This window comes from Grus americana, chromosome 25 (genome assembly GCF_028858705.1).
Source record: "Grus americana isolate bGruAme1 chromosome 25, bGruAme1.mat, whole genome shotgun sequence".
In the NCBI taxonomy this organism is placed as follows: domain Eukaryota; kingdom Metazoa; phylum Chordata; class Aves; order Gruiformes; family Gruidae; genus Grus; species Grus americana.
In genome coordinates, this window is record NC_072876.1 from 6,747,840 (window position 1) to 6,775,097 (window position 27,258).

Here is a 27,258-nt window from a genome sequence, read left to right on the forward strand (position 1 = left end):
CGGAACAAACTCTGTTGTGAGATGAATAGCAGAAAATTTTAATTTTTTAGGGCTCAGCTTTTGATTTCTCTCTGCCCCTGGGGAGGACCAGGCGCACCCCGACTCCCTGCTGCTGCCCGCGGGGGCTCGCCCACGGCTGGGCTCTCTGCAGCTGCTTGTGGCCAGCTGTGAGCCAAAAAGCCAGGCTGAGTTTTGAGGTAAATGTTGAATATCGGAGCCTTTCCTAGCACTGCTTGTTTGTCGGCAGCGGAGCTGGTGAGGCGGGCGTACAGAGCCGCCGACGTGCGATAACCATAAGGGGAATGGTTCGGGCTTATCTGCACGCAGAAGTTGCACCTCAGTAGCCAAAAGAATAAATTTTAACGGACACAGTTCAACGCCTTCTTTCGTGTCAGGAGCAGCTTAGCGTGGGGACAGGCAGATGATTGCAAGCAATTAAGTTATGCAGCTTAACAAATTACCACTCTCTAGCTGAGCCTCTTTAATTAACCACATGCACAGACCCAGCCCAGCACTGATGCGACATAAAATATTTTGCCTTCAACTGCCGCGACCAGTAATACCTGCCTTACTGGAGTGCTTGGAAGCACTAAGCTTGGCCTGCTGCAGTCAAATCCATGAGAACACGTAACGTTGGTATCCCTGACCGTGCCGTGTTGTTTGCTGGTGTTGCGTGGTGCGCAGTAGGATGCTGAGCTCCCGGTGCTGCCAGGATGGTGCCTGGGGACGTGCAGGGGGCTGGCTGGTTGTCTCAGAGGACTCTGCCTTTCCCTCAGACCAGAAAAAGGCTGCAGAAATGGTACGGAGTCACTGGTGCGTTGTATTGCAGTGGGTTAAGTAGTACTATCACAACCCGGCTGCTTAGTTATGTCTTACTAAGTCACGTTTGCAACCCTTGTATTAGTGTCAGACTGGGATATTGGGTTTAAAGTGAGCCAGAATAACAGTGTTCACAAAGGACTTCATAAAGCCTTAATATAGCAGTTTAAAATGCATTTCAAGGTCTTTCCTACATGCAGAGTTAATTGAGAAAAGCTATTGCTGTTTCAAGTGATGCTCTCACTTAAATCAAGTTTACTTTAACATGCTGATGTGCCCTAAATTACGCTGGTGCAGATTTCCAGCCAGGCTTTGTAGTAAGGGCCAGTTATGAAAAAACTGGGGAGAGGGTTTTCCTGCTGGTACTTCCAGAAGAAAGCCAGAAACTGAGGGGCAGCATTTACCTCTCTGAGGTCTTAAAAAAAGAGCAGCAGATAGCCTCTGGCCCCTTAGCTGTGTTTTCTGGAGCTGTAAGCAAAGCTCTCAGATATTTCCCCACCCAGGTAGCTCAGACAGTGAAGGCAACAGGCAGCAAATGGTGAACTTGAGTGGACCGGATGCCTCTTGTTGCTGGAGCAGGATGGCGTAACCCTCTCCTGCACACACCCTGGGTAACTCAGCCTCCTGCCTGTGAGTTGTAACTTACCTTTTCCTCCTGCTTGTACAGCCTTGCTAAGCTGGCAGTGGGAGGAGGTTGGGGGTCTGTTGGGCTCTGGGCTTGCCCAGGGCTCAGGGAGCACAAAGCCTGGGAAGAAGCTTTGTCCAGGTGGTAGGGGAGGTGCTGGGCAGCCTGCGAGGTTTTTATTGCTGGTGATGATGAAGAAGAAAGGGACCAGCTGTCTTGGATTTTCAGTGGGAGGAGGTTTCCACCCTAATTTATTAACTCAAGGCTCCCACAAGATCTGGGGAGCAACATTACTTCTAAGTCTATGTTTATTACACAGTTTAGCCTAAGGTTAGATTGGCTGAGAAACTTCTATCAGAGTATTTTTGTTGGTTTTTTTAATAGAAATGCCCTTTTTCTAGGAGGAAAAACTTCAGTGACTGCTTCTTTTTGGTTTAAATATTTTTGTTGAGAATTGTGAATCTATCAAAATGCATCATAACAATGCTTTAAGAAGGTTTTGTTAGGAGAAAAACTCTGTTTTTCTTCTGTGTTTCTTCAGTCATAGCAGAAATAGAAAGCAAAAAGGTGAAAGAACATGGGGACTGGAGGGAATTCCTAGCACAGGGAAAATAAAGGTAAAGATTCTTCAGAAACCAAGGGTTTATTAAAGGAAGAGACACCACAACGTTTGGGAGATATGACAACGTTGTTTTTCAGTTATTTGTTCTGAAGCTTGCATCCTTTTTGAGCCCTGTTTGTCTTTTTGTTAGCGAGTCTTTACAAGCCTGTCTGTTTCTGTCTTTCTTTTTTCCCCAGACGTGGAGGTGTGTGGGTAAAGCGACTGTTGCCTCTTGCAGCACCCTCTCCAGAAGGCTGCAGGTTGTGGAGGAGGGCAGATGCCCCACGTCTGAGCACCTTCCAGGTAGGGATTGCAAGTGGGTCACAGGAGAAAGGCAGCGTCCGTCCCTGCTGCCCCTCTCTCGTGGCTTTTAAGGTCCGTTCCTCAGCCGTCGGGGTGGTTCTTGCTGTGGTGCTTTACCCTTGGCGTGACGGTCCACACAAACTCGCCACAGCAGAGGCTTCTGCTTGAGCGTGGGGTTTGGGGTTTTTTTTTCCATTCAGCGGCAGAGGGGTTGGCAGCTGCAGTCTGGAAGGGATGGAGCACAACGCTTCCGCTGGGAATGATGCTCAGTTGCGTCTTCCCCTGACATCTGCGTCGGGGGGGTAACAAAGATGGGGGTGCAGCAGGAGTAACACTGCAGATAACAAAATGAGCATCTACAAATTGCTCTAAAGGCAAGGCTCAAAGTCTGAACAAGCTGTAGAGTGCCAGAATTTTGCTGTCTTTATGGGTCTGTCCCTCACACATGCCAGCTACTAAAAATGACTCATTTCTTCTTAGAAAGCTGCCCTGCTGCCTTGGCAAAGCCTTGCTGCTTGGAGCCTTGACGTAGGATTGCTTTGTTGTTAAGGAAATGCAGCTGAGCCATGGGCACACATCTCTTGTCATTGTTTAGCCACAGATTTTTGCAAGAAGATCGCAAGGAAAAAAGGATTGTGAAACATCTTGTGCTACTTGTGTGCTGCTGTAGAGTTCAAAGAGGGTGTCATCCGAGCCATGTAGACCTCATCCAGTTTCAGCTTTCTGACCTTTGGTCCAGGTTCTGCAGACCAAGTAGAACACCCCCACCTAAATGACGGGTGTAAATCCCCCCCAGACGAGCACAATCAGCACATGGTAAATGCCAGGGAACTTCCCTGGACTATTCTGGTGAACAAGTTGATGGGAAGAGACACGGTTCAAACAAATGCGAGGACATTTTTAGAGAGAGGGAGTTCTGAATTAGAAATGCAACTTGTATAAAGACAGTGTTATGGTTTGGTCTCCTTCAATGACTGGTGTAAGTAGAAAACTGAATTTATTGCTTGCTGTGTGCTGCATCAGATCCTCAAGCTCTAATAGAAGAGGTTCCTCCTTTTACAGCAGTGATCCATCCGAGGGCACTGAATTACTGCAGTATTCCCCACAGCCATCTGATGATAAGGGTCTGTCTAAATGGTATATTGAGTGCAGACGTGAAATTGCTCTGCCAGAGCTCTTGATATCTGGACAGACTCCAGCTCCAGATCCAGAAAGCTGTATGCCTGCCAGGGAAGCAGAGCAGAGCCCAGCCTCATATGTGTCAGAACGGTCACGTCTGCTGGAACAAGCTCATCTCATCCCACGGGGTAACTGATACACATACCTCCAGGGTTGTCTTCTCTTGAATTTGCCCAGACCACCACACTTCATGGAAATTGCTCAGGGAAAGTCAGGGAGGTCTGGGAATAAGGAATAAGTTGGAGAAGAACCCACATCTCTGGCTGCCAGTTCACAGGATGGGAAAAAACCCCGTTGGCTTAGGAAACTGTTTGCTGCAAGCTATTCTCACAGCGCTGCCACAAAGGCACCACTGCTGCCGGAGGTGCTGGTGCCAGCTCGTGTCAACCACGGGTTTTACTGCTGCACGTGTTCCCCTCTCAGCTGGGACATCAAAGGCTGTTTCCTTCAATTCGTTTGTGTCAATGCAGCCAGGTCCCACGTGGAATCCCAGATATCGGTGGCAGAAATGATGCGTGAGATGAATGGATGTGAACAAGCCCCTGGGAGGAAGCGTATCCCTGACATTGTAATGACAGCGTGCTGAATCTTAGCCAGGGGCTGAGAATCTTCAAACACATGCCAAATGAAGGAAACCTGCCTGGCGGCGAAGGATTTTTGTTTAAAAAAATTAAGATGATAAAACCAAGTGTGATTTCCCAGCTCCTGCCCGCTCTCATTTCATAGCCTGGAAATTAACCAGAAAAAAACCCTTTATTTCCACAAAACTCAGGGTGGTTCAGAGTTTGACCCAGTTTTAAGGATAAGGTACTTGTCTCAAATACCGGATTTGGATCTAGATCTAGATTGCTACCAGATCTTGGATTCTGGTTTAGGGTCATTTCTAGTTGAATGGCCAAAGGCAAATACTTCAATAATATTGTGGCCTTAATTTTTTTTTTTGGTAATTTAATTAGGAGCTTGATCTGGTTTTGGGGCAGGACACAAAGTGGATTACAGGAGCAGCTGGCTCCCTTTAATTCGGGCCATTTATCTTTTGTTAAAGTTTAACCTTTACTTGCACAGAGAGGCAGCGCCAGCAAGGGACAGAATTTCAGCAGAGTGTGTTCGTGTGCAGGGCAGCCAGCTATGTGCAAGAGTGCACGGCTGGGAACACTCATCTTGCTCGAATCTCGCTGCAGAGATCCCAAAGTACCAACTGGCAAGTCTCTCATACGGCTATTTATAGAGACCAGGAACTAGAGGGTAAATATTTATTTAGATTCCGATGCTTAATCTGCTACTGGCTGGTCGTGTGGAAAGCCTGAGCCCCCACTCTTTCTACAGCACTCTATTACCGGAGCCTTCACCTCCTCTCCTTCTCCCAACGCTCCCATACACGTTGCCCAGGATTAATTCTGCAGAAAATGGGCATGGCCGGGGTTCAGACCCTCCGGCACCTTCTGGTCCCGGACCATCCTGGCAGGCATCCTGCCCTCCGTGTCTCCTCCCTCATTTTAACTGAGTGGCACTCAGAGGCAGGAGTTGCAAATCCAGGCGCGTCGGGTGCCTGGCAGGTAATGGCACGAAGCTGTCACTGCTCCGCTGGAGGGACAGGCGCGCTGGCAATGACGCGGGATGGGAGCTGTGGAGTCACTTGGATTCGTCGCTAAGCTGGCTGAACGATGACAGCTCTGCTGCTCTGCACCCCCACTGTAAACCCCCCCACCTCTGTTACACCGCGGAGTCCTGCAGTAACCGTAAATCCTGGCACTGCCCACCCCCCTCCTTCCCTCACCCAGAACAACAGATCCTTATCGAGGGTGGGGACGGGGAAACTGGCAGGATGCTCCACATTCACCAGAAAGGACTGATGGAGACATCATCACCCCCGCCCCACCGCAGTCACGGGGGGCTGCCCCGGGCTCCGTGCCTCCCACCACAACCAGTGGCCGAGAGACTGGGGCTCCACGGGGAGGTTCCTCCCAGCCCCAAAAGCGAGGGCTGTAGTGACCAGTGCTGGGGGCGCAAAGGCATCGGAAGTGGCATCCAGACCGGTCCTGCGAGGGGTGGAAAATCAGGCAAGCAGCGAGGTTTATCTCGGAGCAAAGAGGAGCGGTGCAGGAAAGGGAACAGTCATCAGGGCAGCTTGGTACAAGGTCACGGCCCGTCTTGGCGCGTGAAGAGAGAGCAGCTCCAAGGGGCACAGCCTGGGGCTCTGGGCTGGTGTTTGGGGGAGGCGGCCCAAGGCAGCGACTGCGGCAGGAGCCCCAGTTCCCATCTTTGTGCCCACCCTAGGTCCACCCAGCGAAGCGAGGTCTCTGTGCAGCCAGCGGAGTTGTTAGGTAGCAGGAGCTACTGCTGTCGTCCCAGTACGGGACAGCGGTAACACCTCCCCGTCTTGTACCTGTCGGGCTTTTCTGATAAGAACACACGTTTTCCTTTCGTGTGCTGGAGTGTTTTATGGCAGCTGAGAATCCTGCTGTACTCCCCTGTAATGGATTTTTCCTTTGCAATTTCCTATCTTATTTCCTGCTAGCGAGGTGTGGGCTCATCAGAGGTAAGATCCTTAACTTCTGGGCCGGTGGAGCAGCCGATCAGACAGCAGATTCCTACAGCAGACTCTTCTTCATCCCTGCAGTATTTGCTGCCAAGGCACTATTTCTCAGGGATGGCAAAGCAAGCTTCAGCAGCAGATTTCTCCCCCTAGCTAGCTCTTCGTGCTAGAAAAAGTGTAAGAAGGCCTGGTATCCCTAAACGAACGGGGCAACTGAGACTAAATAGCTTGTGCAGGGGAACCTACAGTGTACCCAAGAGCTACCCAGAGCACCCTGCAAAGGAGTACAGCTGCTGGAAGAAAACCCTCAACACAGCCAGGAAGAGCTTGCACTGCATGTACCATTTTTATTTTCACACACACGCATACATATATATATATATTACATCATTTTAAAACAGAGTATTTGTGAAAGAAACAGTTTTTTCAGGTAAAAGCAACCCACCATGTTGCACACAACCCCTTTTCCTGCCATTTAAAGATAACCTGCACTGTGGAAAGGCTGAGCTCGTTCCCCGTCTCCCTACTGCTACTGGGACAACGTGTGGTCTTCCTCTCCTCCTCCCCCTGGAAAAGAAAGGTGTTTACCAGTGGCCCCCCCCCAGAGTCAGTGCAAAGCACGTTGTATTGCTCCATCATATACCCCGTCCTGCAGTACTGGGAGAGACCCGGGGCTTCCTGGAGGGGTGGGAAAAGGGGCTGGGGAAGGAGCTGTGGGAAACGCCGTGCGCTTTGATACTGGGAAAAAGGCAAGGAAGAACCAGAATTAATACAGTGTGATTTCAAGTATATGTGTAAAACCCATCACACAGAGCTTCACGGAAGGCTGTCACCAGTCCTGGCCACGAAGAGGATGGTCTCTCCTGCCAGTCTGAACCCTGCGGCACCCAGTGCGTGGCAGGGACGGCTCGGGGTTTGGCTTGTGGTGTGAGGAATGAGAGGTGGTTCTGAGAAGCAAAATAATGGCTTGGGCAGATTCCTCCATCCAGAAGGAAAGAGCCGGGAGAGGGTGGGAGTAAAAAATGCTCTCAGATCGGCTCAGTAAACGAGATCCTTCAGTCTCTCACCCCTTTGCTATGCACCCACTAAAACCTTCTGAATGAAACCTTCTGCCCACCCTCCCGAACACAGATGGTTCTGCTTGAACCGAAAGTTTTGTGTCTGACAACTCCCTGTGCTATGTTCCATTAACACCTCTCCTGGGGTAGCCTCTTGCGCAAAGAAATCCTCACCAAACGCACCTTTTCCTTCCCGCACCCCTGGTACGTAGGGAGCCGGCAGAGAGAGGCAGAAGGCACCACGGAGCAGAGCTCGGGGCCCCCAGCGAGGCTGCGATCGGCTGCCCTGACTTGCGTCCACGTACGGTTCCTCCAGCCCTGGGGACTGGCACTGCTGCCTGGACAGCCTGCACCCCTCTTTGCTACTTCTGGGGTGCAGCTCAGCCTTCACTGGGCGCTGCGATGCTGAAGCCATCCCACCTGATCCTGGGGCTGGGTGGAGAAGGGAAACGGGTCTCTGGCGCTAGAGAAATGGCACGCTTGCTCAGCAGTTCTCCACCAAACCCTGCAACGATTTAGAACTTGGGGGGGGGGGGGGTAAGACTTTCCTTCCAGCCCAAATGATTCAGTGAACAATCCTCTCCTTGTGAACAGCCATGGCAGAGCCTTCTCCTCATCTTCTGCCTTCATTTTCCACTTGAGGGCTTCCCACCCCTGTTTCCCTGGCTCCCAGGACAAGAAGCCAAAGCCCTGGGTGCAGTCATCCCCCGGAGCACCACAGCGGCTGGGAAGGGGGCAGCAGGGAGAGCCTGCTACTCCGGGCATGGGTGGGCTTGCTTTCGTACAAGGTACAACACGGGACTGGGCTGGGGGGTTAATCAAAGTTTACACTGATTAAAAATATTGCAGTTGATCAGGGCTCTGTCCCTGCAGGATAAAACTGGCTGATTCAGCCCTGTGAGGGAAGTTTGGGGTATTCTAAGAATGTAGTTTAATCTGGAGCTGTTGCTTCTATAGCAGAGATTAGTTTTTCTGTAAAAACGGCTCCTGGCACTGCCAGTCCCAGAGCAAAACCCTTCTGCATAGTCGCGGTGGCCTGTGGCACCTTGTCCAGGCCCCCTGCCCAAACTCTGCCGAGTGGGGCTTCGAGGTAGATACCCGCTGCGGCTCTCTAGAGAGGGTCACCAACCCTACAAAGAGCATCAGCTGCTCGCCTTGGTCTGCTTTGATCCCAGCAAACCCACCCCTGCCGTAGCCCGCTCCTGCCCCCCAAATCGCTCCGCGCTTTCCCCAACAGCAGCGCGATGCGAGCCAGCGACGCTTGCCTTCGCTGTGGGTCAGAGCATGGCTCTGGGTGTGCAAAGCACGGCGAGGGCTCCTGCACAAAGAGGGGACCTGGAAGGGGGTTTCCCCCTCCCTGGGAGCCCTCGGAGCCAGCACCCAGGTGGCCGTGCCTGCGATGCTGTTGCCATCCAGTGACAGGACACAGTACTATGGACCAGTTGCCCATTCACAGTCCCAGTTCAAGCTTTTTTTCCACTCGGTAACCAGTGTCAGGAAGGCTAGGAGAGGTGGGAGCAGAGTGAGACCGTACGCTGATATCCTGAGACAATCCTTCCCGCAAATCCCCTGAGAAAACGGATAAAACGGAAACTTTCCTATGCTACAGCACCTATTTTAAAAGTTCCCTTCTCTGTCCCGGTATCACAGACTTTACCACGGCTTGATCGTCTACCATAAAGCTGAAAAACGTTCTTCATTGAAATTCTGCTGGCCTTACAGCTGAATTTCCTTTGCAAGGTGAAACACCTTATCTGGAAGATGAGAATAAATTACTAGCAGCATGGCTTTTTGTATAAGCAAAAGTTCTCTCCAAACTGTTAGAGTTCTTGGAGTGTGTCAGTGAAGTAGTGAATAAAAGCTGATGTACTGTTTTCTTTCCAAGGTCCTCCGAAAAAGTCCTGCTAGACACACGACCAAACCAGACTAGCCTAGAGGACAGTGGCATGTCAATAATGTGGCTGATTAAGAGAAGAGGAAAATAACAATTAGTAGTTCATTTTCATCGTGGCAAAAAGGCTCCATCTGGTGGTGTTTTCACCCAGAAAAGAAGGTAAGGTGTGGAGAAGGGAAACTGCAGATGATATTAAGTCAGACTGGTTCACACCAGAGAAGAGTCCCGAGATCTCGAGGAAAGCGCAAGATCTGCTCAAGACCGGTGAACAGGTGGCAGGATGGTAAATGACGTTGTGTGTGGATGAATGCAAAGAAATGCAGGGGGACGAACGAGCTAGGTGGGCGTTCAGCTGCTCAACGCGAGTCAGCACGGCTGCAAAACCCGAGCGTGGGCAATCCGCTGGAGATTTGTGCTGCTCAGCACAGATAAATAAAGCAACCAAAACAGAGATATATAGAAGAGGAATATTATAGCAAATATTTTAATGCATTTCTATTAAGCACAGTCCGGGGCACTCCACCAGGGAAAGGGATACTGCAGAAATGGTCAGGGTCAAAATGAGAAGCACAGAAAGACCCTGATATGGAAATAGGCTGAAAAGTTGGCGTTTCTTCTGTTAAAAGAAGCGGGAACATGAGGGACGTAAGTGTTATAAAATGATGGCTGGTCCTGCTAAGCCTCTGCAGCCGCAAGGAGAAAGGATATAAGGTATCCTGTGTCTGTGCTTGGACAGGACCTGTAGTAACAAGCTTGAACTGCAGCAAGGGATAGCATCGAGGCAAAAACCTCTGTCTGAAGGTAAGGATTCGGGTAGGAATCAGTGATATGGGGTGGCAATACTGGAGGGGTTTAAGAACAGGTCAGCGAGCTGTGCGTCAGGAACGCCTTTGTTACAGCGGGGCAGGCGAGCTGCTCGCCAGATCTCTCTGCCCCCCCCGGGCTCTCACGGTGGTCGCTGCAGAAGGTGACACTGGGCAGGGCTGCAGGCGAGCCGCGCTCTGCCCCGGTTTGGCGATCCCCGTGCCGCTGGGGTGAGTCAGAGCGCTATTGGCTGCGGTCACCCAGCCCGTTTTGCTTTTTAGCAGGCAAGTTCCTTGCTCCAGCCATCGTGGCCAGACCCCAGAGGGCAGGAGGGCTCAGCCCCCTTAGGGCTACGATACTGCGACTCCCGTTGTCCCGGGCTCCAGCCCAGAAGGGCTCTGTGTGCGTTAGGAGAGGAGCCCAGACACAGGACCACTGCTCACTTCCCACCTCCGAGGTCCCTCTGGCTCCCTCCTCCAGCTGGCTGACCTGCTCTAGGACATGGGTGATGCTGGAATAGGGTGAGGTTGGCTCAGACAGGGCCAGTCACAGTTTCAAGCCTTACAGAGTCACCTGGGGTAAAAAGAACACAGCTAAACCACGCAGTCCACACTGGGACTCTCCCCCTATTTCGCAAAAGTCTGAAAGATTTGGGATGGGAGAGCGGAGCCTGCTTCCCTCCCTCCCCCAAAAGTCACGCCCAAGCATTAGTGAGGACCGGAACGAGGTTAAGTCACTTCCCAAAGACACCGTGCCCAGAACAGATTGGGCTCTGCTGTCCGGGCAGCTACAAAACACTGCACCCCTGGGCTTAACCAGGGCATGCCTGCACCATCCTGCCCGGCTGGGCTCGGAAGGCGCAGAGCTGAAGCAGGGATGGGATGCAACTCCAGTACCTCCCACTGAGAGCAACGGAGACCAACTGGTCACAACTGGGCTGCTCGTTTGCCAGCATCCAAGCCTACTGAATGGAAACCCCCAGCGGAGCTGCAGGGAGGGCAGGCAGGCTGCCCACACTGACCATTAGGCACCCCACAGCTTTTTAGTGTTTGGAAACCTGCCGGTGTTTCCTAGGTCTGCTGGCACGCTGCCTTTGAGCTCACGGGGGGCTGGGAGGCTGCACCCCAGCACCTGCCTCGGCCATGGGAGAGCTGCAGGTCTCCAGGCTCAGGCTGCGGCAGGGCAAACCTGCCTGCCAGCGCTGCCAGATGTTGCTGTGGATCGTCAGAGGACAGGCGGTCAGCGTGTTTCTTTAGAACGGGGTAGGGAGGCTTGTTAAAAGGAACAAGAAGGCTCAAGTACTTGTGCTCCGGAACGGGGGGAAGGTGAAAGCAAGCCCCACGCGGGCTGAGGCTGGCTGGCCCCTCCAGTGACTCACAGACAACAACAGGCAGCCATGGCCTGGGCCAGAGCCGTCAGCGACCGGGGGAGCTCCGCACCTGCCCCAGGGGGTGGACAAGACCCATGCGCACACACACACACACAGACACACGCACGCGTTATTACAACAGCACATTTGTTCCCCCAGACTCTCAACTCCAGAGGAGCCTGTTCTGCCCTGCTGCTGCACGCTTGGAGTGTCACGGCGATGCTCTGCACTCAGCAGCTAAGTGAGGCTTAAAACAAACAGCAAAGATGAACCTTCCCCCCGCCATTGCTTCTCTCCATAGCTCCTGCATCGACGGCAGAGACCTTGGGCCCTGTGGTGGGAGGGTCACAGGTCCAAGCTGCTCTCTCTCTCGGAGGTTCCTTGAATCCCCCCTCTCTTGGGAGACGTCAATGCAGAGCAGAGATTCAAGAGAGAGCTTGGCCGGACCCCCCCCAGCCTCTGCCCCCACGTCAGTCAGGGCCTGAAGAAGCGTCGTACCACTAAATGCCCCACCATGACCAGGGCCACCACCACCAGCATGTACTTCATGTAAACATTGTCCAGATCGAGCGCAGCCACCTGACGGGAAACAGAGAATAACCAGAGCACGTTAGATCTGCCTGGGCCAGCTCGCTGCTCTGCCTGCTCCCGGGTGACCCCGCCGGCCTCAGCACTGCCATAGTCCCCGGCTGCACCTTTCGCCGGCCGGAGCACAGCTGCCTCCCCTCGCCCCCGACCCCCCCGGACAGCCCCGCGCTCCCGCAGGCTCACCCATCCTCCCTGCTGGGCGATCCACTGGGCGATGCGGTTCCGGAGCACGAACTCCGCGACGTAGTGGGCGATCCGGCGGAAGAAGCCTGGCATGCCGTGCTGGCAGACGTGCATGGCCATGTGGTAGCCGAAGCCCAGCAGCGCAATCACCCGGCCCCAGTTAATGCCGCTCTCGAACAAGCTGAAACGAAGCCGACGGTCTGGTTACGTCACTGCCACGGCTCAGACGTCCCTGCTCTCTGCATCCCTGCGTTGCCCTGGCCACGGGCTCTCGAGCAGTGCCGGTTGCAGAGCAGGGACGGGGATGCTGCGCTCGTCCTCGAGGCGCACCCCAGCCGCACAGACAACGTAGTGATTTCATGGCCAAGTGGCACGTGGCCCCCAATAACCAGATGCATTTTCAGAGCAGAACAAACACGGTCTTGGTCACAACTGCTGTTTGCCTCAGCCAGGTGCGTTAGGGATGTCCTAGGGAAAAGGAGTTTCCAAATCCTCTCTACACAACTACAGGCTCTGAACTGCCGGAGGGGAAGCTTTGGGGTGGCTGTGGTTGACCTGCCACCTTCCTGCCCAGCCTGCCTTGCCCTCAGGTCTCCACCCGAGCACAGGGTGTTCATGTGTTGTCATGGGCAGGGTATGAAACAAGGTAAGCTGGAACTGGGGGTGGTTTAAGCCGTCAGGCTGTAGGCTGCAGCAAGCTCAGTAGCTGCTACGCACGCGGGAGCAGGAACTACCGCCCACCTGCCCCCAAGCATCCCTCGCTTGTGCCTGGAGGTAAGGAAGTTTACATTTATCTAAGGACAAAGCATGTTAGAACAGGATTTCCCCTTTTCCAGCATAGAAAAACCCCTCTAGACCAAACCCTGATCTGATCTTGCCTTACACTGACACTCCCAAGGGCTGGGGGGCTCCGAAATGTGCCTACTCGCTGCCTGCTGCTCCCGATCCAGGTTTTGGTTGCTGTGGGCACAGACTGCATCACTGTGGGCAGGTTTGGCACTGATTTATCTAGACTGGGTTTTGAAGGTGTTTTTCCTGGTTTCCAGCAAGGCAAGCAAGAAGGAAAAAAAAAAGGAAAAAAAAAAATTTAAAAGAGTAGACTCAGACCCTGTGTTTTTAATCTTGTGCCCTGTTCCTGGCGGTCCCTGTCTGCACAGCCGAAGGGAACGGTCTTCTCTGCAGAGCCTTGGCCTGGAGCTGCCGCCGTGCCGGCCGCAGAGGGAGAGGGAAGTTGGAGCCCGGGAAGGAACAACAGCAGAACAGGTAGCACAAAGAGAGGGACAGAGGTTAATTTACCTGTTTGCGGTGCGTTAACCGCCTCAGGCTGGCAAAGCGGTGAAAACAGCGCAGCATGGCTTCCCAAGGACAGGGGAGCAGGAAAAGGACAGAAGAGAGCAGTTAGACAACAAACACCGAGCGGAGGGTGCACGGGGACGGGGCTGCGCCGGAGCCAGGCGCGCTTGGAGGAGCGACGGGAGCCTGGGACCTGGGAACCCGGCTTCTCTGCTGGCTCTGCCAGAGGTCTTCTGCATGACCCTGGGCAAATCATTTAATGCACGTAGCATCTCGCTTTCCCTACAGACAGAGAGGGGTGAGGACTGAACCCCTTGACGGCCACCTCGATCCAAGCCTGTACCTCAGGCCATCAGGGCAATGAGTTGTCCGGATATCGGCCTCTGCTCTTCACCCTGTTGCTGTGCTTGGAGTGGGAGGGCTGGGCGTGCATCGCCTGCACGAGGTGGCTGCGGGTCTCCAGAGCATCCCGCATCCGGAGTTAGTCTGATCCTGTTCCTTGTGGGCCACACCAAGGGCAGCGAGTTCCTGCCCCTCCCCACAGCCCGCAGCTGTGTTTGCTTTGTGCCTCCCGACCCATGGGGACTTCCCAGCTACCCAGCAAGCGGCAGTGGGACCAGCAGCAGGGTCGTACCCCTGAACGGGACCTGGGACGTTTGCTTGGCTACTGATGCACGGGCCACGCTTCCCAGGCACGACCCCAGACTTTCTGAGCGCGGTCAGCTTGTGCAAGGACTGAGATGATTGTCACCTGAAGACTGTCCAGACAGCGTGCAGGAGCAAGAGCAGACAGACAGAAAACACAGGAACCATCACGATGAGCTTGCTGGAACTCAACCCAGGGACAGTGGGTGAAGCTTGAAGGGACAGGGTCTGTGTGCTGGGGCAGCCGGGGACGCAGCTGCTCCGGGGCGGGGGCCAGGGCTTCACCGACTGCATTGCACCCTGCCTGACCTTTCCTTCCCTGTTCTCCTCCAGGAGAAGGCATCCTGCCCACGCCGAGGGAGCCGGTGGCCTTACCTGGAGGCTATCCTGGTGAAGTACTCGTAGGCGTTATCCTTGGTGGGCTGCAAGGATTTCAGCATGTAGCGAAACTCCGCGTCGTACCGCTCGTTAATGTCGTCACCGATGATGGCCAGGCGCCTTCCCACCAGGCTCCCGGTGCTGCCCAGAGGGAAGACGGCATTATGGATGGGTCTGCCATCCCAGCAAGACCAGTAAGCAGGACCGAGGGGTGGGTCTGTAATGGAGCCTGGCTCGGGATGGGGTTGAGGGACGTGCACGTGGTTGGTATCAGAGTTTTACCTGCCCACCTCCTGCTGGATCTCCTCAATCTCTGCGTCCATGGGCACTTCCTCCCCTCTCTCCTCTCTCTCCTGTTGGTAGCGGTAGAAGGCATAGCTCCGAAACACCTCCTCCGTCTCCTCTGCCACCTGGTCTTCTGTGAGAGACAAGGGGAAGAAAAGTCAAGGGAGAAGCTTGTCTCCCCCCTTTCCCAAGTTGGACAGAGACCATTCCCTCATTTTCAGCCTAAATGTGTGCTGTTCGTATTAACACTGGCCTTTCGCAGTAAAACAAAAAGAATCCAACGTAAATCAGTTCTCGGAGAACTAATCTTGAAGCCAGCGTTCGTTCTTAGGTGCACAGGCCCACGTTTGGAATCTCTTGTTGGCAAGAGACAGGTACAGGACTGTCACAACACAAACCAGATGTTCAAGTGCTTGTGCTTGGCAGCTCTCTTACCTCTTGATAAGGGCATTTCTCAGCACAAACGAGTTCAGGAATCTCAGATCCAAACCCAAAGTGGAGGCAAAGCTCCGGCTAGCGCTGCCCATCAGCCCTCAGCGAGCAATCTTGTTTTTCATTGTCCCCAACGATCGTGCCCTTGTGTGGCATCAGCAATGACGTGGCGAGCAAAAGTTAAATTGGTCATTTTAGTGTAATTCCTTGCTGATTCAATCACACATCCCTGGTCTCACATACACCCATCAGCCTGGCAGCGGCAGAGCCAGGGCAGGGTTTGCAACGTCTGCATGGGCTGCTGACAGGAACAGAAAGGAGAAGAGCTTTTGAATAACTCATAAACCGTAACCCAGACTGGTGACTCCCCATCCTGCGCTTGAAAGCGGATAAACAGCCAGGTGATAAGCGTGAACCGAATGCCTGCTCCAGCACACCCATTGCCACTGCATGAGAGCAGACACCCAAATCCCCTGCTTTGCTAGCAAATACCCGTGGGAGCAATAAGCCCATTGCACAGCGAGCAGCCGGGCAGGGGACGAGCCGGGGCTACTGTGGTGGTGAGCTGAGGCTGGGTTTGGGTGCCACGGCTTCCTTCCTCGTAAACAAGCAGGGCTCGGCATGCCAGGTACTCAGGGTTCGGTGGGGGAATGCACCCATGCAGTAGCGTCACCCGGCCCCGACAGCGCGCGGAAACCGACCCGGCTCCGCGTGAGCAGGAAATGAGTCAGAAACAACCGGCGTACGCTTGTCTGCAAATGGCTCAAGCTCGAGACCTGCACACGTGTCCCCCATCCCCACGCTGCTCGGGGAACAGCAAGGGTCTGGACACGGCCGGGACCTGCCCCCTCCGGAGCAGGGAGCCCCCGGCGAGGCGTTTCAGTCCCCCAGGTACCATGGTGACTGATACCTTATCACACGCCTTGCATTGCTCCTGGGGAAAGTACCCGGCCTGTCACGGGATGTCCTTGATTAGAGCTCGGTTTCGGCTGGCTCGAGAAGCAATCTGGGCTAGAGCACAGGTTCCCAGGCGGCCGGCAGCCCAGCTAAGCCACCCTGCAGGGCTCGGGGGGCAGCTGGCCCTAAGGTCCCGGTTACACAGCTCTTCCCAGTGTCTTTTCTAAGATGCCAAATTTGTAGCGGGTAGAAATGGTATGGACGGATGAGAGCCCTGCTGCTTTGACAGGGTATCACCGTTCAGCGTGGAGACTCTCAGACATTAAACGAGGTGCAAAGCCCAGGCAAATGAGCTGCCTGGGGGAACGTCAGAAGTGCAGGACCCTGCAGACCCGTGGCTTTAGGTGATCGTCCTGCAAGGCTTGCTGGTGACACGCAGCGGATCGGCACATCTCCACCATCAACTCTGTCTAGCAGCAGTGCAGCTCCCTGCAGCCAACCCAGCTAAAATCCTCTGCCAGCATCCCAGTATATCCACCCGCCAGACTGGCCATGCAGTTCTCTGGCCACTGGAATTTCCAACACAGAGATGCTCCTCCCTGAGCAATATCGCAGAGCTGGGATGTGAGGACCTGGTTTCGCAGATACTGGCAACACTGTTCCGTAAAACCCTGTCTCCAAGTCTCCAAAACATGCCGTGCCACTCGTCGCAGAGTTTTTCCGCCTGGTCGCATCTACACGGCCCACGTGCGGCTCTGGGGAGATGGGCCCAGCCCCGGATGGGGTGTGGGGAAGGGAGAGGACCTGTCGTGCAGACACTGGTTACACCAAGTTCAGGCTGGGTAAATAAATAAAGCTGAATGGAAATGACAAGCCCTAGTCGCTGTGTTTTCAGGGGATTGTTTTTTGTTTTGCAGGAACGGGTTTATTTGGTGGTAAACAAATCCCACCTCGGAGGAGCCAGCGGAGCCGGTGACCGCTCCGCCGAGAGCCAGAAAACGAAACCGACTGACTCACAGTTTCAGTGAGAGGCAGGGTAAACACGCTGCGAGAACAAAAGAGGAAATAAGCGTACCAAAAAATCCCTGGTTTTCATTATCCCAAGCGCTGGTTTTAGTAACACGAGGACAGGAGAACACACACGTTTTTCCCCCAGGTGCTAACCCACTGCACCCACTGGGACCATCTCTGTGTCTCTCCCACTCAAAGGAAGAGGATCTGGATCAAGATTTGCCTTGTGCACTCCCCGTACCAGCAGCAGAGAGGGAGAGAGTGGTTTGGAGCTCCTCTGGGATCTTCGGGCTCCACGTGGGATCACCGGGGCCGTGTCAGGAGGCTCACGAGCTGCTGTGAACCCCCACACTGCAAGGGAGGACCCGCTCCGCTTCTGCTTCACGGAGCAGCGACCGTCGTCCTCGGTCCCAGCACACTCTCAGCACCCAGACCGGACCTGCCCCAACAACAGCCTCTTGCCTGGACCCACAGACAACACTGGCCGGACCCCAGCCAGTCTCAAACTTGCAACATCTGCATTTCTGTGCAAGATCCCGCGGCAGCATCCCGTTCCAGCTCCGGAGACAGGCAGTACCTACGCTGAGAGGTGCAGCTGTTCGCACAGAGGGAGAAACAGCCTGGAAACAGCAACGGGCTCCAAAGCGAGAAGACAGCTCTGGGGAACCAAGAACGGTCTCTGGAGATTTCTGCCTCGAGGGGAAGCTCAACTCCACCTCATGGCAGTTGCAATTCAAGCATGGGATGAGCAGCGTTTGCGCCGACGGATATGGGTTGGCTTCCGCCGGGCAAGGCAGCACCTTGTGAAACCTATCGCCTGCCAACAGCAATGCCATCCAGGATCAAAGGCTGATCAACCCGACGCTGCATCACGCTGGCATAATCCTGCTCAGCTCACACCTAGAGCAGAGCTTCTAGAGAGGTAAATGGAAAACTGCCTTCCCCAGAGGCAACTGTGCAGCACAAAGCCCTTCCCCTTGTCCCGCTCTTTAGAACAAGTATCTTCCCACCCAAAAGAGGAGCAATGTTCTCAAACAGCCTCCCTGCAGAGCTAACGGGCAAACACCCTTGGTTTTGAGACAGAAAATCATGTGTCAATAAGGGAGATTCCCTGGCCAGATGCTGCACTGGACTCAAGACACCCACTTCAATTCTTATGTTCAGCGGTGCCCCACCATCACTCCCAGAGGCACAGGCTTGCAGCAGGGGCTGGGGGCTGCAGCAAGGTTTTGCTCTGGTACTTTGCTGCCCAAGCTGAGACCTGTCCCATGTTTGCTAAGCTACTGAACTGCTAAGGGAGGCTGGGCCAGTGCTCGGCGGGATGCCCAAGATGGGTGGGTATCTATCTCCCTCTGCCCCATCAAGTTTTTCATAAAAGAAAAACTCCTTTGCAGGCCAGCACAAAGGAGTCATGAGGCAATTCCATAGCAGAGTTATTTCCCAGCACAGCCATCAGAAGGATGACTTGTTTTTCTTTTAAAAGCGGAAACCACGTATTGATGGGAGGTGCAGTTCAATGGGAAGTCCAATACACCGTGTCTGTGCTGGAGATAGGAACTGCATGGGCACCAGACAGTGTGTGTAAATGGTTTTGGTCGCTCTACAGAATGTATGAGAACCCAGGCTTAAACAGGCAGCTCACATTTTTCCTACTCGTTTTGCAGGTGGTCTTTGGCGATAAAGACACGGAGATGCTCACAGACGCATGACTAATGTCCCTAAGCAACTATTTATCAGTTCATGACTTGTTTCACACGCAACGTCAAGTCCAGAGCTAAGATAAACAACCAAGGACCAAGCCTCACACCTCTCCAGGTGTGCTACGTGAGTGTTAAACACACAGAGACGGATGAGAAAGCCCAGGCAATCTGAGGAAGAGAGCAGTTGCCAATCCAGCACCGCAAACGGTGAGTCAGGGTGGCTGGGCTTTCCAGGCACAGCCCCGACGTCCCTGCAGAGACCGGCACCAAAGCTCCCTCCACTTCCCTGGGTAACAGGGGGATATAGCAATATATCACCTTTGTTAGCAAAGTGCTTCGGGATTCTGTGTTTTGGGACTCTCTGGGAATTCAAACCATGCTATAATTCTATGATTCTATGATTGGTTCACACAGGAGCTGAGTGTGACCACAGAAACAATATTTTCACCACGTGGGCCAGCCCCTCCGCAGTGGGGGGGCTGAGCTGCATTTGGCACGGTCACCTGCAAGCGTGAGGACAGCCCCGTCCATGGCTTGTCCCACAGAGCTCAGACTTGATGTAATTACCCAGACCATTCCGGGAGCTGTGTGCGTGCCCTGGCAGCGTGGCTGAACAGGGAGGCGCTGCCACCCCCATGTTACAGATGAGAACCGAAGGACAGCAAGGTTAATTTTCTCAAGTATGAGCCCTGTTTCCTGAGCTCAGTTCAGCACCGTTGGTGCTGGGCCTCCCACCCCTCCTTCTGCAACGTTTGGTCCCCTTGGTGTGAGTATTCACGAGCTAAGTTGCTCCTCCTCTTCATCAGCCTGTACTTCAGGAGTATGAAGCTCCTGCCTTCATCTACAAATCCCTAAAACCACCAGAAGTGCAAATTGCCACCCAGGCTAGAAGGAAGCAGCAGCATCTTGGCCATGCCCTAAGCAGCAGCTGGTAGAAGAAGGGCTCAGAACGACGCTCAAGCAAACCCTTGCGCAGCAGATAAATCTTCACTCCCTACTGCATCCAAAGATAAACAGAGCAAGTGAGCCCTAAATGAAAGCCAGGCTTAATACCTCTTGGTGAAAGCTGCCTTCTTCTGTCCCCTCATCCCATAGCACGCGGTGGTGGAAGCTGCACGGTTCTGCTTCCACCGGAGCCCACGAGCTCTCTGCCCAAGAGGAGTGCAGAGATCCCACTTCCCAATTCCAGACGGACCCCCCTGAGTTTTGGGAAGCAGAGGGATGCCAGTACTGCCAGTAAATGTTTGCAAGCGTACAGGAAGCGTGACTGTAAAACAGTGTGGTTAGAGTTCAGGGCCTGATCCTCTCACTGGTTTTCACATCAGCATCTCATTGGCCTCAACAGGAAATCAGCATACATAAACAACTGCTCTTATTTATTTATTTTCATACCTTGTAGACTTTGGTAAGGGAAGGATAGGGTATTTTTTCTTCCAACGTATTCATGCAGGATCTAGCATGAATGGTCCTCCGAGACGGAGAGGAGTCCAGGCAATACCAGAGTATAAATAACATTATCAGGCCAATAAAACAGCTGTGAGCTGGATCTGAGCTCGAACACAGAAACAGTTAGGTATAACTTCTAATCTCCATTAATGACAGAGCTGCGGTGACTCAGCCTTATTTACAAGTCCACCTGCAAAACAGGTTAAGAAGTCACCCGTGTTTAACAGCTTTCTGTGCAGCGGCATTTTATCATTTTGGGATGAAACGGGAGCTGAGGTTTTTCCTGGGTTCCGTTCGGCCCCGTTCCCAGTTTCACCCATTAGTGTGAAACGCAATTACACAGTCTGCTGGGCTCGGCACACGTGAGAAACGGACTGAACCGCTTCTGAATGTCGGTGACCGTAACTTTTCATCGCTGCTACGCCAAGGCGCACCAGAGACCCGATTGCATCCTGCAGCCGATGCAGCAAGACTGAAACCAGCTGCCTGAGACCAGGCGCTGCTCAGCGTGTTTCTCTGTGTCTTTTAAACATCGAGCACCTTTTGCTCTCTTGTGCTTAGGGAAGGGAAAGTAAATGACACCAGGCACCAGTTGTACATCTCGCAGCCAGCCGGGGCGATCTGCCCCGCGCCCCAACGTCTCTGCCCTCCGGCAGGTCCCTGCACACTATTTGCTCTGTGCCTTTCAAGCCCCCCTTGCTGCCCACCGCACTAATCCAGTGCCAAGCATCTCCCGAAAGCACTCAACATGTGCTCTCCCAGTTCAATTCAGCTTTACGGAGCTGATTTGTTATCCCAGTCTTGCAAAGGGCCCTGGAAGTATGAAAAAAACATCTTTTCAAAGAAACACAGCAGGGGGGAAAAAAAAAAAGAAAAAAGAAAAGAATGGGTTGAAAATGCTTCCTCCCCTGAGTATCACAGCAACCCTTTTACCTGAATTGAGCTCTTGCGACAGCCTGCGCCCATTGCTTCCCCGGCGTCCCTGGGCCCTCGGCGGGTCACCGTCGTTCCCTGAGGCCATTGCAGAAAGATGCTTGGGAGTATCAGCTTTACCTGGAGCGAGGAGAGACGGTAAGTGAACCAGGTTTTGGGCAGCCAGCAGGGACGCGGGAGCCTCGCAGCCCCTTGCTCCCTCACGCACCTCCCAGGCCAGCCTTCGGAAGCCCCTCTGGCTGAGCCAAGAGCTCAGAGGAGCAATGCTACCTGCTTTTATCTCTGCCAGAGACCGGGCTCCTCCCTTCCCGGCACACTCGCTCCCTGATTCCTAGCCACACCAAGTCCCTTGGCTAGATTTCTCCTCTCTTCCTGACTTCTCAGTAACGCGTTTGCAGCCGTATGCCAGAAGAGGGAAGTCACCCAACTCCCTACCCCACTCCACCACCTCCCCAGCCTTGCTGGAACCCTACCAGCATCCTCTGACCCGTGCAGCCAGCGCCACGGGCTGCACTGGCTCTTACTCAGCCCAGCCAACAGCAGCATCTGCAGCGGCTGCACGCTGGGATGAAAGCAGAAATCACAGCGCAAAGGGCTCTAACGACTCCCCGGCTGCACCCGGAGAACATGTCTGGGAGCTGAGCCGCGGGGCTCTGCTGCCGCCTGAAATGCTGCAAACCGACCTGCAACCGCGACGGTTCAAAGTGCGGCAGGAGCAAACCAGCCCGCGACCACAGCGAGCTGCCGTGGCTCCCGCGCGGAGCTGCAGCGCCGGTGCCGATTTCTGCCGGCGAGCACCTCCAACTTGTCTTCACGGCTTCTACAGGAGATGAGGTCTCTGTTTTCCTAAATCCAGAGGCTCTAATTCCCCCTGTTCTTTACGTCTTCTGAGCTCCTCTCGGAATAAGGAAGTTAAATGAGAGCCAAGCGCACAGCTCGTACTGCTGAACTTCACAGCTATCCTAAAGCCAGACCCGTGGGTTAGGGCTCATCGCAGCTCCTTTAGCCTTCTGCTCGTCACGCTCACCTCACCCCTCGGTTTTTGCAGAGAAGGAAGTGTGGCCACGCAGTTACCATCAGGGTTAGAGAGATCTCTGCAGCTCCTAGCCTGTTGCTTGGCATGTCAGTACATGTTCCCAGGCCAGGCTTCTACAGGGCTAAACCGGTGGGTTTTCTGATTTGCACCAGGTCTAAATTCATGAAGACACATCGACACCCAGAAGTTTAAATTATATCCTGGGCATTTTAAAAAGCGCTGGTTATGGATAAATAACCACCTATGTCAAAATTAGAAGTGCAATACATGGTCCAGGCTTACAACCTCACACTGAAGACTGTTCAGAATTAAAAAAAAAAAAAATAGACCATAAGCAGTAAAATGAAGTACAGCCTGCAGTCAAGGTGAGGATGGGGGCCTGGAAATGCAAAGTTTATCAGCCTGGCCTAGAAAGCCATCGTGTATTTGCATAGCTGCAGTCGGGGAGCCTGAGCGTAGTGACGCACAGATGGAGATGCTGTTTTTTCCTACGCACCTCCGAGGACAGGATTTCCCTTTTCCTCCCCAACCTCAAACATCTCCATCCAAGGAAAAGCTGCAAACGCGATGACGATCAGCAGTTGGGACCGAGGGTAAAGCTGGGAAGAGAGCTGGCTCCCACTTGCCTAGATCAGCCGAGACCCGGGCTCCAGAGCCGCTCCTCTCCTTGCTCTTCTCTGCTCTGGGACGCGGTGCAGAGAGCTCAGGGAGTGCTTGGAGCGGATGCACGTGCCCCCGTCCCCTCCTCCACAGACACCCACAGCCCCTCCTCGGGCGCTTAGCAAGGCTACAGCTGCATCCCGCCCTGCATAGGAAGGCCTCGGTGCCTTTCGAGGGGAAGCAAGACCAGACTCACCGCAGCTCTCTGGAGCTCGTGGGTAACCAAAGCAGTATGAATTTCTGCCGTAACGCTGCTACAACCCAAGGCTGTACTGAACCCTGGGTACAATGTGGACGCATCCAGCCAAAGAGTTCAGCTTCCTCGGGAGCTTTTACAGTTTGGTCTATAGGTGCAACCGGTTGTGTTTCACATCAACCCACTGCCTCTGACCAGACCTCGGCCACGAGTAACGGGGAACTTCTGCTGCAGACCTGACTGCTCCCTGTGAAGGATGGCTGGTCGGCGCAGGAGGCCAGTGCCCGAGAAGCAGCTGAGTCGTGATTCTTCACCCTTGCCGTCTGCCAAACTCTTAGGAAGCGGCAGGCTGCGACTGTGGCCATCACTTAAGAGGAACTTTCATTTTCAGTTTCCTTCTCAAGATAGTTTCTTGCAGCGCTTTCTTCTCTTGCAACACAGACGCTGCAGCCCTTTTGCGCACATGCGCATCTGGGACCGGCAGCTATGTCCCCGTCAGCACGCTGCCGGTCCCCAACCTGCTCCCTGGGGAGGACCCTAAACTCCCGCTCCAGCAAAGCGAATGAACACCCAAGATATCTCACTGCCAGCCTCTGCTGGGGGTCAAAATGCCTCAGCCCAACCTCTCCAGTGTCAAGAGCGCTGCCGCCCAAATTCCTTCTGCTTCCCAGCCCAATGCCCCTTTGATTTGCCCCGTTCCCCCTGTTTTACGAGAATACTGTGCTGGAGGAGAGCAGGGAGCGGCGTGAAGGAGGATACGACACCCGTACACTTAGAGACAGCCCAAGGCTGCAGAAAATGAAGGCTCTCCAGGACTTGAGACAGGGCTCAACAGAGGGTATGAGGGAAGCTGCAGGTTACTGGGAGCAGCGTCTAATTCTCAGCAGCTGCTAAAATATTCAGCTCCACCCTGATTTTTTGCTCTTGTAGGAGGCCGCGGAGGGTTAAAAGCAGCAGGCAGCACCCAGGAAATGGATTTAGCAACCCCTCCAAGATGGCACAGGAGTCATCTTTATAAATGAGCACGTGCCATGCAAAGAATCAGCCTTCCTGAAACCTGCCATTCTTCGCTAATAAAAAAAAGACCTTTGCCTCAACTGTTTCTCAGTTCACCCTCATCTTCTTTCCTTAAAGGTCTCTGACATATTTCCTGTCTGCTCTCATGACATGCTCACCACTTCTCCCAACTTTTCTCCAAAGGAAGGTGCCTGGGTGCAGGGAAGATGGTGGGACTGGCCCAGCGAGGGAGGCAGAATTGCAAACTGCAGGAGGGGAGAGGATCTGCAGGAGCAGCCATAACCCCAATGAACAAGCCTGGTTATGGGGCTCTGGCCTCAGCCCCCAACATGTTAGGAAGATCCTGTTCCAGGAAATGCGTGGAGCATCCTCTGGGAAGAGCATTTCACAGGCCCTGGGCCCGTGCATGGAAGTGATTCCACCATGTGGCGTGCAGGGCAGCTAACCCTCTCCCCGACAGCGATCCCCCAGGACTCCTGTGCCCTGCTGCCATCCCTGCACGGACAGCGCAGAATCAGCCCCGCTCCTCCCAGCCTGCCCTAGAAGAGCAAACAGGTGAGTTCACCCAGTTCGGTGTTTACCCACCCAGCGTGGCACCAGGGTCCGGCTGGCCCACGAGCCCCAGCAGATGCAGACATTGCAGCCAGGGTTCCCCCACAACCCCGTGCACCCACGTCCCAGAGGTCCCCGGCGCTGCTGGGTGGGAAGCCGTGCAGGCAGCCGTGCAGGCAGCCGTGCAGGCAAGCCTGCAAAGCCACACACATGCCATGCTCATGTCTGAGGTCACAGCCCAAAGCGGGGTGAAACGGATGTCACCCCAGTCCTCAGCGTGGCACGACGCATCCCACCGACAGCTCGCACAATCCTGCCCCCCCCGAACCCCTACGCCGAGCGCTGGCACGGGGATGCCGGGTGTGGCTGTCACCGCCGCGGCCTCGCGAGGGGGGAAAATACCCAGCTGGAGGAAATATCATTAAAAGAGGCGATATTCCCTCCTTGGGGCAACGATCAGCCCTGAGCGAGTCCCTCCAGCCCCGGCCCAGCTCCCGCACACACTGGAGCGCAGCTTGCTGAAGTACCACCGCGTACTTTAACCTTCTTCACCGGGCGGTGCAGGATGAGGCCCTGCGGCTCTGCCCACCCCTCCCGCCTTGCCGGGCTCCCCCGGAGCTCGCCGGCACCCCGGGGCTCCCGGTGCATCCCTCCCCCGGCTCACGGCAGCCGCGGCACCGCCCGGCCGGGCCCGGCGAATAAGGATAACCCGTCCCGGGGGAGGCTGGGGGGTCCCCCCGCTACTCACCGCGTCCCGGCGGGGACCAGGCGGGCCGGGGTGTCCCGGGGAGCTAACGCATCCCGGCGGGGAGCTGCTCCATCCCCGCCGCCTCCCTTCTTGCCTCCTCCCCGGAGCGCAGCGGCGCGGCGCGGGGAAAGGAAGCGAGCAGGGCCGGGGAGGAGGAGGGAAAAGAAGAGGGAAAAAAAAAAAAAAAAAAAAAAAGAAAAGAAACCCAACCCCAGACCATAGATGCAGACGCGGAGCCGGACAGGGCTCAGCTCCCTCTAGAGGCACCTTCCCGGGCCGGAGCGTGGGAAAGCGGCTGCGGAGCGGCTCTGTGCAGCGCCGAGCACCGGGGGCGGCGGGGCTCCTCGGGGGGCTCCGGGGGTCGGGGTGATGCCGGGGCATCGCCTGGCTGCGGGACACCGTGCAGTGCAGGGGGGTTTGCTGTGCGCGGGGTTGGGAGCTGCTGCTGTGATGGTGCAGCACAGCACATCCCCGCACCCTGCTCGCCACGATTCCCCGGGAGTCTTCGGCTTCTCCGTGGATTCTCCAGTGATTTTCTGACCTTTTTGTAAAGGCTGTGGCAGCTTAGGACGATCGGTTTGCCCTCTGTCAGGTTCCCTGGCAGGCAGGGCCAGCAGCCCCGTCAAAGTCATTATTACAGCATTTCTGGTTTCTGATAAGAAACTTCTGTGTTGATCCACCAGAAAAAACGTCGGTGGCGGCAGAGGTGATTCACACCAACTGACTTAGGAAATTTGAAATCCACTGAGATTAGGAAAAATCACAGTGGCTGGAGGAAAGGGCGTGATTCAACCTGGGCGCAGGACAGCATCTTCGCTCGAGGTGGCTCTTCGGCTCAGTGAGCTGCCCCAGGGTCCTTGGGAGACTGCCAGGGACTTCACTGTTGGTGCTAAAAAATGCCAGATAAGCCGAGGTTTGGGGCCGTTATAAATGCCTGACTGCTAATTATCAGACTACCTGTCTGTTCAAAGGCAGGAGCACTGTTCATGCCCGGGGACGACATGCCCTGCGGGATGCTCCTTGCCCCAGGGCCGAACAGAAAGGTTCTTGAATTCTTGACTTACTTGGCTGAACTTTGCTGGGGAAAATGGGCCCCTGGGTGCAGAGGGTCCTGCTCTGGCTCCAGAGATGCCCTGTCCCCTGGGAGGTGGGGGCTGCTGTGGACGTGGCCTTGGCAGACCTTTCCAAGGGTGGCAGCTGCTTTGCCACCAGCAAAAAGGAGGTTGTGGAAGGCGAAGCGAAGGATGCCTGCAGTGATGGCAGGGGATGGGGGCCAGCAGAGATGTGCTCTGGTGAGAGATGGCTTTCAGGGAAGTAAGACTCATCATGGAGCAGAGGAAGGTGAGGAATCAATAGTGGGTACTGTCCCCATCAGCCTGGTAGCAAGGGGTCTGCCTTCCTCCCTGCGTGCACTCACAGAGAAACTCTTGGTCCTGGAGGGAGCTCAAGGTCCCACCACCAACCTTGATTCTGCTCCGAGCCTTGGGGTGAGTTTTGGTGGTGAAGGTAGCGATGGTGGCTGGCTGAGTCTGAGTGTCCCCATCCCTGGGTTATCCCAGTGTCCCTGCTGATCTGTGCTGGTGCTGGCTGTCCTTGTGCACAGCCAGTGTGGCGGTTGGCCAGGTTTTAAGCTGAATACTGGCAGAGCAGGATGTGCTGACTGCTGCAGGATGAATCCTGCACTTCTCTCTGCCACATTACATCAATCTGGGCTGTTCCTGCGTCTCACCACCATTGCAGATTTAGTATCCCTTAGTATTACCTCATTAGGTGGCAGCATCGGTGAGAACTTTTGCAAAAGCAAATCTCATCTAAAATCCTTCTTCCTTTTTGCAAACCACTTCTCTTCCACCTCAAATACATTGCGTAACACCTCTGTGGCATCGCTGTAGAAAATTGGCTGGGAAAGTGGTACTGGGTAAGCATGAGTTGTGTGGTATTTGTAGCTGCTTCTAATCACATTGAGCAGCAGCAGTTGTGCAAAATAAGCTGTGCGGGAGGATTGGACAACTCCTCTGTGTCCACAGCAAGGAGCTGGTGGGGACTGAGCTGTGGGTGGGCAGCAGAGAC

The 27,258-nt window shown here is 54.5% G+C and overlaps 1 protein-coding gene and 1 long non-coding RNA gene across 5 annotated transcripts; one reads left to right on the plus strand and one right to left on the minus strand.

Moving 5' to 3' along the window:
- The first annotated feature begins 1,410 nt into the window (after positions 1–1,410).
- On the plus strand, positions 1,411–14,356 carry LOC129196351 (uncharacterized). The gene is made up of 5 exons (XR_008574155.1): positions 1,411–1,449; positions 2,243–2,348; positions 9,007–9,174; positions 13,117–13,222; positions 14,231–14,356. It is a non-coding gene; the product is annotated as an uncharacterized LOC129196351 (long non-coding RNA).
- BAK1 (BCL2 antagonist/killer 1) lies at positions 6,384–25,356 on the minus strand. Of its 4 annotated transcripts, none has more exons than XM_054803699.1 (6): positions 25,189–25,356; positions 20,980–21,099; positions 14,566–14,693; positions 14,273–14,416; positions 11,960–12,140; positions 6,384–11,767 (listed from the first exon to the last, which is right to left on the minus strand). In XM_054803699.1, exons 2-6 carry the CDS (start codon positions 21,010–21,012, stop codon positions 11,663–11,665), a joined length of 591 nt encoding a protein of 196 aa, XP_054659674.1. In that variant the 5' UTR covers positions 21,013–21,099; positions 25,189–25,356; the 3' UTR covers positions 6,384–11,662. The 4 variants fall into 4 exon arrangements, with proteins under 4 accessions (XP_054659674.1, XP_054659672.1, XP_054659675.1 ...); XM_054803697.1 differs by having other exon boundaries at positions 14,558–14,693; positions 25,189–25,355; XM_054803700.1 differs by lacking the exon at positions 25,189–25,356 and adding an exon at positions 22,872–23,918.
- Between the last annotated feature and the right edge of the window lie 1,902 nt (positions 25,357–27,258).